General features: G+C 34.7%; 1 protein-coding gene across 1 annotated transcript in view; it reads left to right on the top strand.

The window, feature by feature from the left end:
* RSRC1 (arginine and serine rich coiled-coil 1) overlaps positions 1-14,324 on the top strand; it is a 398,138-nt gene that overhangs the window by 176,588 nt on the left and 207,226 nt on the right. The window contains exon 6 of the mRNA XM_072792094.1: positions 4,940-4,976. Coding sequence (XP_072648195.1) covers positions 4,940-4,976 — 37 coding nt within the window. The remainder of the gene's footprint in view (positions 1-4,939; positions 4,977-14,324) is intronic.

The raw sequence follows: 14,324 nt of genomic DNA, 5'->3' as shown, positions 1-14,324 counted from the left end.
GGTTCAAGTTTGCCTGGTTATATCTTTCACTATACCCTTTTTGGAAACTTTTCTGAATTCTTTTGTTTTATGTATCTCTTTATAAATGACACATTGCTGGATTTTGTTTCTTACCCAACCTAAGAATCTTCTGGCATTTTGATTCTGCATCACTGTGGTGAAATTTCTTTTTAGTTACTAATTACTTAGATTATAATAATTCCATTCTAAGTCCATCTGTATTGGCTTTATCTGATCCTGAATTTATTTCTCTTCTTATTGCATTACATTCCTCAGAACTTCTGTCAAATAATGTCTTTGGCCTGTGAATTTCCTGAGACCTTGTATGCTGAGAATTTATTTTTCCTTCAATTTAAATAATAGTTTACTAACTATATATAAAAATTCTAGGTTCAGAGTCCTTTTCCTTTAATACAATATCTTTAAAGTTATCTTATACCTTAACATTACTATTGAGAAGTTTGATGTCAGTGCTACTCCTCCCGTATGCAGGGGTATGCTTTTCTTTATGGAAGCTTTTAGCCTTTGCTCATGGTCTACAGCAGTCTTAGTTATCCTTATATTATGTGTTGTTGTGGATTTTCATTTAACTATCCTGTTCACTGCTCTGCATACCCTTTCAGTCTAAGATTTGAATAATTCTGTATCTGGGATTTTTTGTCATTATTTCTTCAGATATTTTTTCTCTTCTGTTTTGTCTTTGCTTTCCTTCTAGGGTTCCCATTATATAGATGTTCACAGTTCTGTTCCTCTTCTTAACTTTATCCCGTGTTTGTTCTGTCTTTTCATCCTTATACTATGCCTTCTGGGAGAGTTCCACCCAGTGTTCCAGCTCACCAATTTATTCTCAGTCTGTAGCTATTGTGCGTTCAGTTCATCCTCTGAGTTTTTTATTTCAAACTACTGTATTTTTAATACCGGCTATCTCGTATTGATTCCCCTTCATAGCTGGTTTTTTTGTATTAAATTTATAGAAATCTTTTATCTTTAAAGATGTTATTATGCTTATAGTATATTCTTGCTCAGTATATTCTTTTTGCTCTGGATGAAGTTGCTCCATTTGTTGTTTTGTTATTCCTGTGCTTATTCACCTCAGAGGTCTTAAAATTTTCCTGTGGACTTCTCTTTTATTTCTTTGCAACATTCGGCTGCCTTGGCTAGTAGCTTTAAGGAGAGGCATAAAAGTCTAGGATCTGGCTTACGCTTCTCTGGGATAATTTAAAAACTAGAGTGCAAAGCCTCTAGTGTTGTGCTCTGGCCTGAATCAACCACATTTTCCACTGTGTCCTCATACTCCTTCAAAACCATAAAACAAAGCGAAACAAAACAACCACGCACCACACGCGTACGAACGACTCCTAATACCACTCTCCCAAACTATCACTTGCCTTTGGAGTTTCCTTGCTCTTCGTGTGCTGTGGAGATAGAGTGGGGCTGTGTAGGACCACCCAGAGACCTGAATTGGTTGCTCCTGATTCTCCATCCAACCTTGTCTTCATGTTTAGGTGTCAGACCCTTACTAGTTGAATATACACTATGCAGGCACTGTGATGGATGCTGGGATATAAAAATTTTAAAGATGCAATCCACGTTCTCAAGGAATTTTCATTTTAGTGATGTCAGTGGGAAAGTAATTAGGTATTTATATAAAGTATGATAAATTATGTGAAGAGAACACATGGGAAGAGTTGATTAGTTCATTTGTGAGGACCAGAGAAGGTTTCCCTTCCTGTACGCAATGAGTCCTGAAGGATGTTTTGTTGTTGTGTTGTTGTTTTGTTTTGTTTTTGTTTATAAGTTAGATTACGAAAGACTAAAGGAGGCTGGGAGAAAGGAGCATGTCAGGTAGAGAGAGCGAGTGGTTCAGTGGTGAGGGAAGCCAGGTGAATAATTTCTTATGGCTCTTGCTGTCACAGTTTTGGCAATGTAGCTTTGGCAGGATAACAGAGGGAATGAGTAAACTGGCGTGTAGTAGGAGTTGATTTTGTAGTAGGAGTTGGAATTTGAAAAGGAAATGACATGATCAAGCTTACATTTTAGGAATATCTTGCTGTGTTATGGACATGAGGTGAGGCAGGAGCCATTGGGACCCATTAAGAGGCTTTACAGTAGCCTGGGAGAGAAAAGATGATGTCCTAAAATAAAGTAGTACCTGTGAGGATAGAAAGAAGTGGCTAACTCTAAATGATAATTAAGGATGTTGGGTAGCCAAGACTCTGTGATTGATGACATTTGTTTATGTTTGGTAGTAGAAGAAAGGGTATGCATCAAGGATGATGCCTAGTTTTCTTTCATGCATACCATTCAAAATGCCTATTTCCTAAATATCATTTAAAGAATCATTTGGAAATATAGCAAAGCAATAGTCTAATCAGCCTTTTTTGTTTTAAGAACAGATTGTTATCCTTAATTCCAAAATACAAATAGCTCAAGAAACTGGGAGATTTTCCCTAAGTTTGTGACAAACTAATTGACAGTAAAACTGACCTTGAAATGAAGTTACACATAGTCTTTGTTTATCCTATTTTGTATGGACATTCATGTTGCTTTCAGAATTATTGATGTGTATAATGATGAGATGCTGCTTCAAACCTTGTTGCCAGTGTTACATGACATACAGTATACTATACGTCTTATTACCTTTCTAGAATCTAAAATGCTCTGATGAAGCATGTCTGATTCCATGGTTTCAGATAGTAAATTATGATCTTGTACTTTGGGCATTTTTGTTCTTTTATATTGCAGTATTATTTTCTAATAAGAACCATTATGTGACATGTAGTGATGGGGGAAAAATGAAGTAGATTTGTATTATATAGTTCAACCTTTGAGGTAGAATGCCAAATGAAGGGACAAGATAGTATAGGATGCTTCTGTTTGGGTTTAAGAAAAAAATAGAGGAGGAGAAAGACACATACACACACAAACATACAGAATATCTTTAGAAGGACAAACAAAGAGCTAGTACCTGGTTGAGAACTGGGAGTCCGTGATGGTTGAGAACTGAGTAAGACTCAGTTTTACGGCAGGTGCACACACACATTGATTGCACTGTCAGATATTTCATTATGTGCATTATTTTTTTTGTTTACATTTTAAATTACATGGTGACTGTATGAGAACGCCCTTGTGAAAATGTAAAGATTTATTTGACTCCCAGTTCCAGCATTTGTAATAATAAAGTAAAAATTATTTATGTACCTGTTAACCTTGTCTCATTTCTTCTTACAGTTTATTCCTGTCAATTGTCATTAGGACTACATCCAGAGAATGAGTTTCAGAAATCCTTAAATTTTTAATTGTTGAATATATAGTATCACTAAGATTGTCAGAGGTAGAAAGTAGGGAAGAGAATGGTTAAAGATGAGTGCTAATCAGTAGATGTTGGAATTTATTCCCAGTGTGCCAATTGGGCAGTGAGAGCAAAAGTTGGAAGCCATGAATATAGTTTTCAGGCAGCAGATCTGAAGGGAAAACGATCGGGAAATTTGGAAAGATTGTATGGCAGGACAAAGGAAACAGAGAGAAGTATATTTTTGGCAGGGAGAATTGGAGACAGAAATAGAAGAGAAGTAAACTTGGGGCCCCTTTAGAGAAAGAAAGAGGTGTGAGAGAAAGATTAAACATCATGAATGCAATGCTGTTATTGGATGCTTCATAATTATTATCTGCAATGTAGTAGAAGTATATTTTCATGTTAAAAATACAAGGGGTGGTATTTATGATGGGATTAAAATACTACTTGGTCTGAGTGAGGAAATTCTAAGTCCATTTGTCACTACTAAATTAGTATAAACTAAAATCAGGGGGAAAAAACAACTAATTGCCGCATTTCACCAAATGTATGTTTAAATTATCTTTGTTACTGACACATTCATGTGTGTTTTTTGTTCCATCAGTGATCTTTTTTATAGTGAAAAACAAGAAGTTAAATACTTAAAATATATCATGATATTTGATGTTTGTGTCTTCTTTGGCGATGCTTTGTTCTTTAGTATTATAATTGTCTTAGGTCCTGATTTGTAGTGTGCACTAAATAAAATTAATGTCAAGCAAAAAATTCTTAAGATGTAGTTATTTAGATATGTAGCCACTGGGGCACCTGGGTGGCTCAGTGGTTGAGCGTCTGGCTTTGGCTCAAGGCATGAATCCGGGGTCCTGGGATCGAGTCCCACATCAGGCTCCCCAAAGGCAGCCTGTTCTCCCTCTGCCTATGTCTCTGCCTCTCTTTCTATGTCTCTCATGAAAAAAAAAAATGTAGTCACAAATATATTCTTTATGTGTATATTTTTTATATAGAAATGCAATCGTTGGGCAAACCCAGTGGCTTAGAGGTTTGGCGCCGCCTTCAGCCCAGGGCATGATCCTGGGGACCCGGGATCAAGTCCCACGTTGGGCTCCCTGCGTGGAGCCCGCTTCTCCCTCTGCCTGTGTCTCTGCCTGTCTCTCTCCCTCTGTGTGTGTGTCTCTTATGAATAAATAAATAAAATCTTTAAAAAAATGCAATTGTTGGTGGATGGATTTTTAATAAAGCAAATATAGTAAAATGTCCATAGTAGAATCTAGATGATAGTATGAATATTTTTATAGTAAATTTTGGAGAAAACATAAATTCTAATGAAAAAGCTAATGTAAAATAAATAGATTGTGAATAGTAAAATAATAGTACTCAACTTCCTTTTGTTCTCTGCTGACTTAGAAAAATCTGAAACATTTTATTAGTGGAATCCCAATTTTAGTGGTAATATTATTAGATGTAAATGAATTATCTGTTTCCTTTTGATGAAAAATGTTCTGTCCTTAAAAACCATGTTATTGTGAACATTAGTGATGATATCTGAAAAAATTATAAGAATTTATAAAACATATTTGAGGTAAATGTAAATTATAGCAGGCAAGTGTTTAGCAACTATTTAGAACTTTTATTCTTCTATTTTAGGGAATCTGGAAACATCAAAGCTGGATTAGAACATCTGGTAAGTTCTAATTTTCTCTTGAACATTTGCATCATCTTTGATATCTGCATTCTAAATGAACACTTTTGAATGAGCTTTGAATACCTTGTATTGAGAAAGTCAACTATTTCCCAAAGGGTCAGCTTACTGTTATTATGTGAAGGCACTTACATTTTCATTTATCTTATCATTTCAAGGGAATTTAAAATTTTTTTAAAATTACTTTTTTTTTTTTTTTGATGTAGAGATGAAATAAAATGGATGACAATCCTTGGATTGATGATTGCTTTAATTATAAACAAAAATGTTTGGTGTAGAATTTTTGGCATATCTTGATCTGACAAAAACAAGCTTGTGTTTTAAGAAAAACACAATCAAATATTGCATGCATAAATATGGTATGTTTTAGCAACTTAACGGCTTTGAAAGAAGGGCACAGCTTTGTTTTTCCTGATGTCTTAGCTTTATGAATAATGCATTGGTTTAAACTACATTCAGTTTTAGAATATAAAATAATTGAGATGCAAAATTTTTGGTTTAAGTAAACATTTTTAAAGTACAAATGAAATTCAAACTGACTTAACATTAAAATCTGTCCATTGATCAAAAAATTAGAAAAACTGTTCTGTTATACCAGGTCCAAAATTCATTTAGCTTCCTGCATTGAGTGTTCATTACAACATTAAGTAGTTCATTTAAACAAAGCATTATAAAGTCATGCTCTGGTTTCTGGTCAAATCCAAATGTTGAATAATTAATGATAGAGATTCTTTTGTAAATACAATCTAAGTACTTTTTTAATGCAAGACTTCATTCGTATATCATATTGTAGCTTTGTTAACTATTAATGTGCTTTTGTTTGCTTCCACAAAAGCAAACATTAGCAAGAAACAGCTTCACTTTGACTTATAGTAGTTTTAGAGTTGGAAGGGATTTTTGACTTTCCCTGTGATAGCTAAAGGAAACCCAGATTTTTAAAAAATGACCCTAAAAAGTATTAATTAATTATTAAAAAGCAATATGTAACAACCTAGTTAGAATATTTGAATATGTATTTGTCCTGATTAGAAGTAAATAAATAACATTGTTATTTCATTATTAGAAATTATTTCCTGAATCTGTTTGTCACTTCTTAGTGGTATATATATTTAGGACATATGGATATTAGAATAAAAATATTGCTCTAAAACATCAAATTCCAGTATCATTTGGGGACTTATAATAAGGAAGAACAGCTACCATTGTGCCAAAATTAGCTGTCGTTTATACTTATTTTTTTTATACTTATTTTATAAATTATTTATTAAAAAAGACTTCACTTTCACCTCCTTCATATTTCTCAGTAAGTAATAATTTTTAGTTTAAATTTCATATTTTTAATATTTATACTAGTATGAACTCCTATTTCATGCATTTATATTCTACTTATAATCTTATTCAGCACTGGTTTTCTTACTGCCTTGGGCTGCCAGGAAGGCTCCCCAAAGCAGGTGGCGCTCCAGACTGTCACTGCCCACTTTAGTCAGAGTAGTTGTACTTTTAGTTATTTCATAAACTTTTAAATTTCTAAAAGATGATTCTATTTGAAGAAAAATTTCCAACTAAAAACATTTATTAAACCTTTGATAAATCATAGCTACTTATTAAAGTCAGGAGTAATTGTTACTTATTCTTTTCTATTCTTGGACCCTAAATTATATTTCATTTTTATCTGGGTCATACACATCAAATATATTTCAAAGATAATGCATTTTAGGGATGAAGAAGCCAGGATGAGTACAACACGTAGGAAGAACTAGATGAGTTTAATGCATTTTATCTAGGTTGTTCAAAAGACTCTATAGGTTGACATTGTGAAATTGATCTACTGACTGAACTTTTAGCAATAATATGAGTACATAAATATATAACATAATATCCTCTGTATACACATGTACATATCATACTGCCTTGTGCACTACTGTCCAGTAAAGTCAGTGATGTTCTTCACAAGTGCCTAGAGGGAAGTGAACTCAAGAATTTATTGTTTGAGCATTAATGAAACCTATCTGTCTAGCAGCTGTGGGCTCCTTAGGTTTTTGTCTCTCCAGTTTCCAGCTGAGCAGATACTTCGAGCTCTTGCCTTCTAGCACATGTAGCCCTTCTTTGAATTGGCTGTGTAGCTAAAGACAATTAGAGTTATAGCTTCTAATAGATTGATCTTTAAAAATTTATGGTGTAAAATTAAGAACATCCCACACATGTGGAATTAATTTCTTCTTTGTGTATCCTTCAGTTTGTTTTTTCAAATTTACTTAAAGTGTCATAAAGAAGTGACATTGTTCTAAGAGCTGGTAAAAGCAAGTATACATTTAAATGAGCTAAGAAAGAGGTGTCTGGCTGGCTCAGTCAATGGAGCCTGTGACTCTTGATCTCAGGGTTATAGGTTCAGGCCCCATTTTGAGTGTAGAGATTGCTTAAAATGAAAATCTTTTAAAAATAAAAGAAAATAAGCTAAGAAAAATGATATGCAGCATATTATACTTGCCACAAGGACACATTGACAGTTGCATTACCTTTGTGTTCTGTTCATGGACTGTTCTTGGTATATAGGTTATCTGTAGCCCTAGAAAGGAGAAGGCAGGTGTGCATAGCAAAAGAGTGGGATAAGTGGACTGTATTTCCCCTGAACCTCTTCAGGGGCTGATCTCATTTATTTGTCACAATCTCTCAAACTCTTGATTCAGCCTTTTTTTCTATCATTTCTTTTTTTCTAGGTTGCTACCTTTTCCTGGGAACTGCCCAGCATGTCATTCTTAACTTAAATTTTTTTACTATACTGCTCAATACTAATACTGTTTTATTTTTCTTTTCACAAACTTGTCTACTAGTCATAAAGTCTGTGTCTGTTCAGAGTTCTAAATAGGGTCTTTGAAGGTTGGTGCAGTATCATCCATGGGTGATTCTTGCCTGATGATCGTAAATGGAGATTTTCCAACTCTACCCCTCCCTCCTGGACTTAGTAGCCAGCAGTCTATTTTAAGGAAGAGCCCACCTTATTTATATTTTTAAATCTGTTTATTGTGAGCAAGTACTCATGAATCCATTACTTTCCTTATTTATTTTGATGCTCAAATTGTGCCCGATTTATCCAAGGAGTATCCTTTCAAGATGACTTTTGGCTTGTTTCTTCATACCCCATCTTTTTTTTTAAAGCACCTCATTCTCTGATACGACAAATGTTCCAGGCTCATTTGAAACCTTCCCTGCCCCGCTTGTGAAATCAGCTAGTTCGTCAAGTTATGCCATTTCATTTTAGAGAAAAATGGTATTTATGAATCAAGCTCTGGACTTGTGATAAATAAGTGAGTGGATAGGTAGGTAGGTAGATTCTTAGGTATTTTTAAGAAATTATGAGTCATACTAACACCTCCAATTTTAATCTAAACCAGAGTTCTTACTTGCTGTTCCTCATTTCACATTTGTATTTCCCTTCATTCAAAATGAGAACTGTGACTCCTTTTTTTTATTTATTTTTTATTTTTTTCAGAACTGTGACTCCTAACAACACCAGTACGTTTACCATTTACCCATTAATTATATAATACATGAGAAATAGTTTCACAGTTGCTACTACCATACCTTAGGAAAAATAAAACTTAATAAAAAGATTTCAAGATTTATTTCAAGAGTTCATTAATTTCAGGTTTATTTAAGAGTTCTCTTCCCCCTTGAGTGTACTTAGGTAATTCATTTGTAATATGTTTGCTTGCATGCATTTGTTTGTTTGAATCCAATTTTAGTTGCTTTTGTTGTCCCCATTCTTATAATGATTTAATTGTATGTCTGGATATCTGTATGTTAACATACTCCCAAAGTCAAAATATTATATATAATACATCTCTCAGAAATGTGTCATTCCCTTCCTTTCTAGCTTGTTCTCCTCTGTCCTTTGCAGGTAACCAATTTTATTAACTTCTGATTTATGCTTCCTCTGCATCTTATTGTAAAATTAAGCATATATGCATAAATATGTATATGTGTATATTATTACTATTTCCTCTATAAGATATAGCATATTATAAATATTTTTTGTACTTTACTTTTTTCTGTCTGGGAAATTACTCCCTAATTACTGTGTCATTATATTTATTGTGCTTCTTTCTTTCTTTGCCTGTGTCTTCTTTATTTAGGGTCTGAGATTTTAGCTGCTCGCATGCCTGCTACACTTTAATAGATGCTGGCAGAAGACCTAAGATTTCTGGTCAGAGACAAAGCTCTTTATTACTGACAGCACCAAAGGTAGCACTACGTGGTTATATGGGTTCCCTGTGACCCGCAGGTTCCAGGGGGTGATGCTGCATACTCAGTGGGTTTGTGTCACAGCTGTGGGACTCAGTTCTTTAAAGAGCTGACAGGGAATTGGCCCAAACTTTGCCCAAGAGAAGGATACTGTCTTTAGTATTCTAATTTGGTAACAAAACTGCCTTTTGGTCCAGGGCGCAATTCTTTATCCTCCCTCCAAGACTGTTTATATGTTTAAAAAGATAGTTCTGAAGAAAGGCTATTGGCTGATATAAGATATGCAGAACCTATGGAGAATTGTCTCCAAAGAGCTACTACTATTATTATTATTGTTATGAAGTTTGTGTTTTTGTTCTGGTGATTACCTAATTCATAATATTTTTTCTTCCTAATTGCTACTTCACTTGTTCAATGTCATTCCTCAGTTCCACGTGTTAACCTTCGTTATAGCCAGTGCTTCTATTGTACTTCGCTTTCCTCTTTTTTCCTCCCATTTCTTCTGATGTTCTTGTACTCTGTTGGGACATATGATGTTTACATACTAGTCTTCTATCCATGCTGTCACCATTTTTTTTGGAATCACCTTTAAAATTAACTACATTGGGACCCTGGGGTGGCTCAGTGGTTGAGCGTCTGGCTCCGGCCCAGGTCATTACCCCGGAGTCCTGGGATTGAGTCCTGCATCAGGCTTTTGCAGGGAGCCTGTTTCCCCTCTGCCTGGGTCTCTGCCCCCCTCTCTCTCTCTGCATCTCTCATAAATAAAAAAATAAAATCTTAAAAAAAATAAAATTAACTGTATTAAATATTTGCCATCACCTTGTTTGCTGATATTTCCTCACTGTCTCCTGTTTGTATAAAACTCATCCACTAGTATATTCCTCAGGACCACCTGCCATGTATGGTATTCCCTGAGATCTTGCACATTCCAAGTTGATTTTTTTTTTTATTTATTTATGATAGCCACACACACACAGAGAGAGAGAGGCAGAGACACAGGCAGAGGGAGAAGCAGGCTCCATGCACCGGGAGTCTGACGCGGGACTCGATCCCAGGTCTCCAGGATCGCGCCCCGGGCCAAAGGCAGGCACCAAACCGCTGCGCCACCCAGGGATTCCCCCCAAGTTGATTTTTCTATAGTTTTGCTACTTGAAACAACTTGGCTGGACATAAAATCCTTGGCTTACATTTTTTTTCCCCTTGACTTGCTGGAAAATGTTATTCTGATCTTGATATTTGTGGCATTAGCCTTATTTTCTTACCCTTATGTATAATTAGATTTTTTTTTTGCCTTGAGACATTGCCATTTTTTAATTCTTATTTTACTTGGATGATTCTCAGATTTGGTTGTTTCTGACTATTTTTTGGGGGGATTGTTCATATGTAGACTTAAGTTTTCTCATTTCTGGAAAAATGTTTTTGGATTATAGTATTAATTAATGATTCTATTCCATTGTTTTGTTTTCTTCTTCAGAGACTCCAGTTACATCCATATCTATATAATTATATATAAAATCTTTCTCTCCTCATCTTCTATTTCATTCTCTGTTTTTGACCCTTTTTACTACTTTGTTTTCAAACAACTGAGAAGTAGTTTGCCTGGTTTCATTTAGTATTTCTTATTAAGTTTTCATTCAAATTTATTCTTCCTTGGATGTTATAATTTATTCTTCATTTCTAAAATATCTAAAATATTTTTTCTTCTATATCTCTTCTTATTTTTTTGACTATCTGATTCTAGGTTTTTTGTTTTTTGTTTTTTGTCCAAATAAGCCTTGTGCTTTGGGCTGTTTGGAGGGGAGAATTTTCATCTCTTGAAATGTTTTGATTTGCATTTTCTGTTTATTACTTCTGACAGTAGCTTTATATGGGGGTGATTTTATTTCTTTCCCTCTTTCCTTCATTTCTTCTTTTATAAATTCCAGACATTTTGTAGACATAGTTCCTAGTTCAAGGGTTACCTGCTTCTGCAGTAAAGCATAAAGCAAATGAAGTTTCTTTAATGGACAATGGTGGATGTGGCAGGGATGAAGGAGTTGGCATTTCGTATTTCTGCATTTTAGTGTTGTATTTTGTTTTTCTGGAGATAATTTTTGTTTGTGCTTCTGGTTATGTATTAAACCTGTGACTACTCTCAGAGATGGGGAGGGCTCTATGAACATTCTTACCTCAAAGAGAAATTCATAATGAAAAATGTTAGAAATCAATGTTGAGCAGACCTTGAATCCTGAGTAGTCCTCCTGTGGGAATCCTACAGGAATTATCAGCAGAATTAAACATAAAACATCTCAAAGAGCTCAGTGCCCATATCCATTTAAAGACTTAGAGAAAATGAGTGAATACACTGCTTATAATGTTACGCTTTGTTAGATTTTATAATGAACTTAATTAATTAATACTTTTTATTTGATGAAGAATCATATGCAAATTAAAGACCTTTGGATAGGATGCCAGTAACACAGAATGGTTAAAGGAATGGAGGTGGGTAGTTATTATGTGGTGATGTTGCTCCTGACTTTTTTTTTTTTTAATCATGCTCTTAAGGTGTAGAAAACTAACTCTGAGTTCTCCTCTATTGTATCAAAGGGACTTGACTCCATATTTTTCTACCGTCTTATATTTTAAAATTCTTGAAAATGTAGTGAGTACTAACCCTTATTGAGCTACTAAATGGGAACTAAAACATTTACTTTTTTAGAGTATTTTTAATGTAGTCAAGTGGGATTTGGTGCATTTTAATTTTTATAATTATGAAAACATACAGGAGCTAGCGCCTTGCCATCTGATTACAGTACAGCTATTCTTTTATTAGCAAACTATAAAAATAATGCTGTCCTTTCCTCTTAGAAGAGAGATTGAGGCCAGAATATATTAGATTTGAGCTGTATGACAAATTGTCACTTTTTTAGGCCAAAATAGTTGGTGAGTTGTTTCCAACTTGAAAGAAGTACTGCTGTGCATGCCCCTTTGACAGGGAATGAAGTGAATATCCTGATCAGTATGATGTTTCTAAGGCTCCCCTTGTACACTTCTCTGAAAAGTCACATAATTGGAGGTGGGTTGGGGAGGGGAGGACATGTGATTTAGGTCAGTGCTTCACTCTCTTTAATGTGCTTATGAGTCACCGGGGGATGTTGTTTAAACTTGGGTTCTAATTCTCTGGGTCCAGGGTGGGACTTGAGATTCTTCATTTAGCAAGTTCCCAAGTGTGGCTAATGCTGCTGATCCAGCAACTTTGAGGCAAAAAGGTACATTGAAAGGTATTGACTCAAAAGACATGTGTCTTGGCTTTTAGAAGACAAGGTCTGCCTGTGATGAAGAATTGAGATGCACACCCATTGAGTATGGTTTTGTAGCCTATGAATGATTGGTTGGGTGTTCATACACCCAGACAGATGGACACTCCATAGATTTTAGGACAAAAAATTCATCATCTAACTTTGCAAGAGTAACAGAGGGACCCTTTTTCCTCCTTTATTTGATTCCAGATGTTAAGTTGTATATTTCAGAGCTGAAGCTGGATGCTAGGACTAATAATACCTTGTTCAATCTTAGATGGAAAATCAAATAAGTGATGATAAATCTTTTAGTAAAAAAAATGTTACAAGTGTTTACAACTTTAAGTGGGATTTGCTTTCTATTAATAGTTGAATAGCAAAAGAACTCTGGAGCCATACCTGTGGGTTTTTCTCCCCACAGAGGTCTCATTTATGTTTCTTATATTGTATAACATTTGAGAGTGATGACCTACTTGTCCTTGTGGTCAGGTAACACAGTCTGACCATTTTAAGTGTTGAAAAGCAAGTGTCATTAATAGCTTGTTTAGCCCATCAGTGGTTTGTAGAATATAGTTGCTGCTTGCCAGAAATGTAGGCAGCCCATTGCTAGCTATTGCATGCTCATCAAGAACTCTACTGGCTCCTCTTTGTTTTAGCCTAATTTGCATAGAACTTGCGAATAAAGACTAAAACTTTTTTAACACAAGAATAAACATAATTAATGTAGTATTGTCATGCTTTTGAGGATTCAGTTGACAATACAGTATGAACTAGAAAATACGAACAGAAGTTATAAACCTTATTCTAAAATCACTTGTCTTTCATCTGTTACATTTTAAAATCTCTGTTTTAATATTTTCCCAGTGTGTTCTGAAAAAATGTTTTTGACATTTGTCTAAATGAGCTTGAGAATATAGTTATCTCAAAATGCACTGACATTACTCACATAGTCTATATATTTATTAAACACTGATGAAAAATATTTATTGCCTCGTATAAGGACTTCAGCATAACAGATCCCTTTCCTCCCAGCATTTTAATTTATTTTTCTCACCTAAGCCAATATATATTTGAGGTTTAGGGTAAATGTGCATATTAAAACCGACACTTTCCTCAAATTGTGATCATGAGATAAAACAGCATGAAGTTTTTCTTTTTGGAAGATCAATTTCATAAATCTTTCTTTCCTTTTAACAAAGAAGTGTACCTTATGAGTGTGTGCAAATTAAAATACCTTTACCGTGGATTAAATGTTAATGTCCTATTACTGTCATGATTTCTTAGGCAGTTTACAGGTCTTAAATCTGAGGACTGGCTCACATTCCAGTCAGAAACAGTACCATTGTCAGTGATCCATTGCTCTGACATGTTTTGGTCAGTTACAAGTTTATTAAAAATTGCTCCTTCGATGAATGATTAGTAAATATTACCGAGTTGTCCAAACAGCAGGAACTTGGGCCCTTTTCCTGTGCTCCCTCCATCCCCTCTCTTCCAAAGAAAGATCCTTTTGTTGCATTTTTAAGACCTCGTGGTTCCAGGAGAAAATGGTGACCAGTTATTTAAAAAAAAAAAAAAAAAAAAAGATGACAAAGATGTCCTGCAATTTTCATGATATTTTACTTCAGTCTCAGATTTATGTTTAGTCTAGATTAAATTCATTTTCAGAGTTTTATGCAAATGTGCTTATTAAAGCTTTATAGAATGTAACTAAATATTCTCAGTTCACTAAATCATGCCCCACCCCAACTTCCCGTTACACAAGAGTCCAAAAGTCAGGTCCTCCTGAAACCACCAGAATACCTGAATATTG

The sequence above is a fragment of the Canis lupus genome, chromosome 22 (genome assembly GCF_048164855.1).
Source record: "Canis lupus baileyi chromosome 22, mCanLup2.hap1, whole genome shotgun sequence".
Lineage (NCBI taxonomy): Eukaryota > Metazoa > Chordata > Mammalia > Carnivora > Canidae > Canis > Canis lupus.
This window is presented reverse-complemented; position numbering and strand designations above follow the sequence as displayed.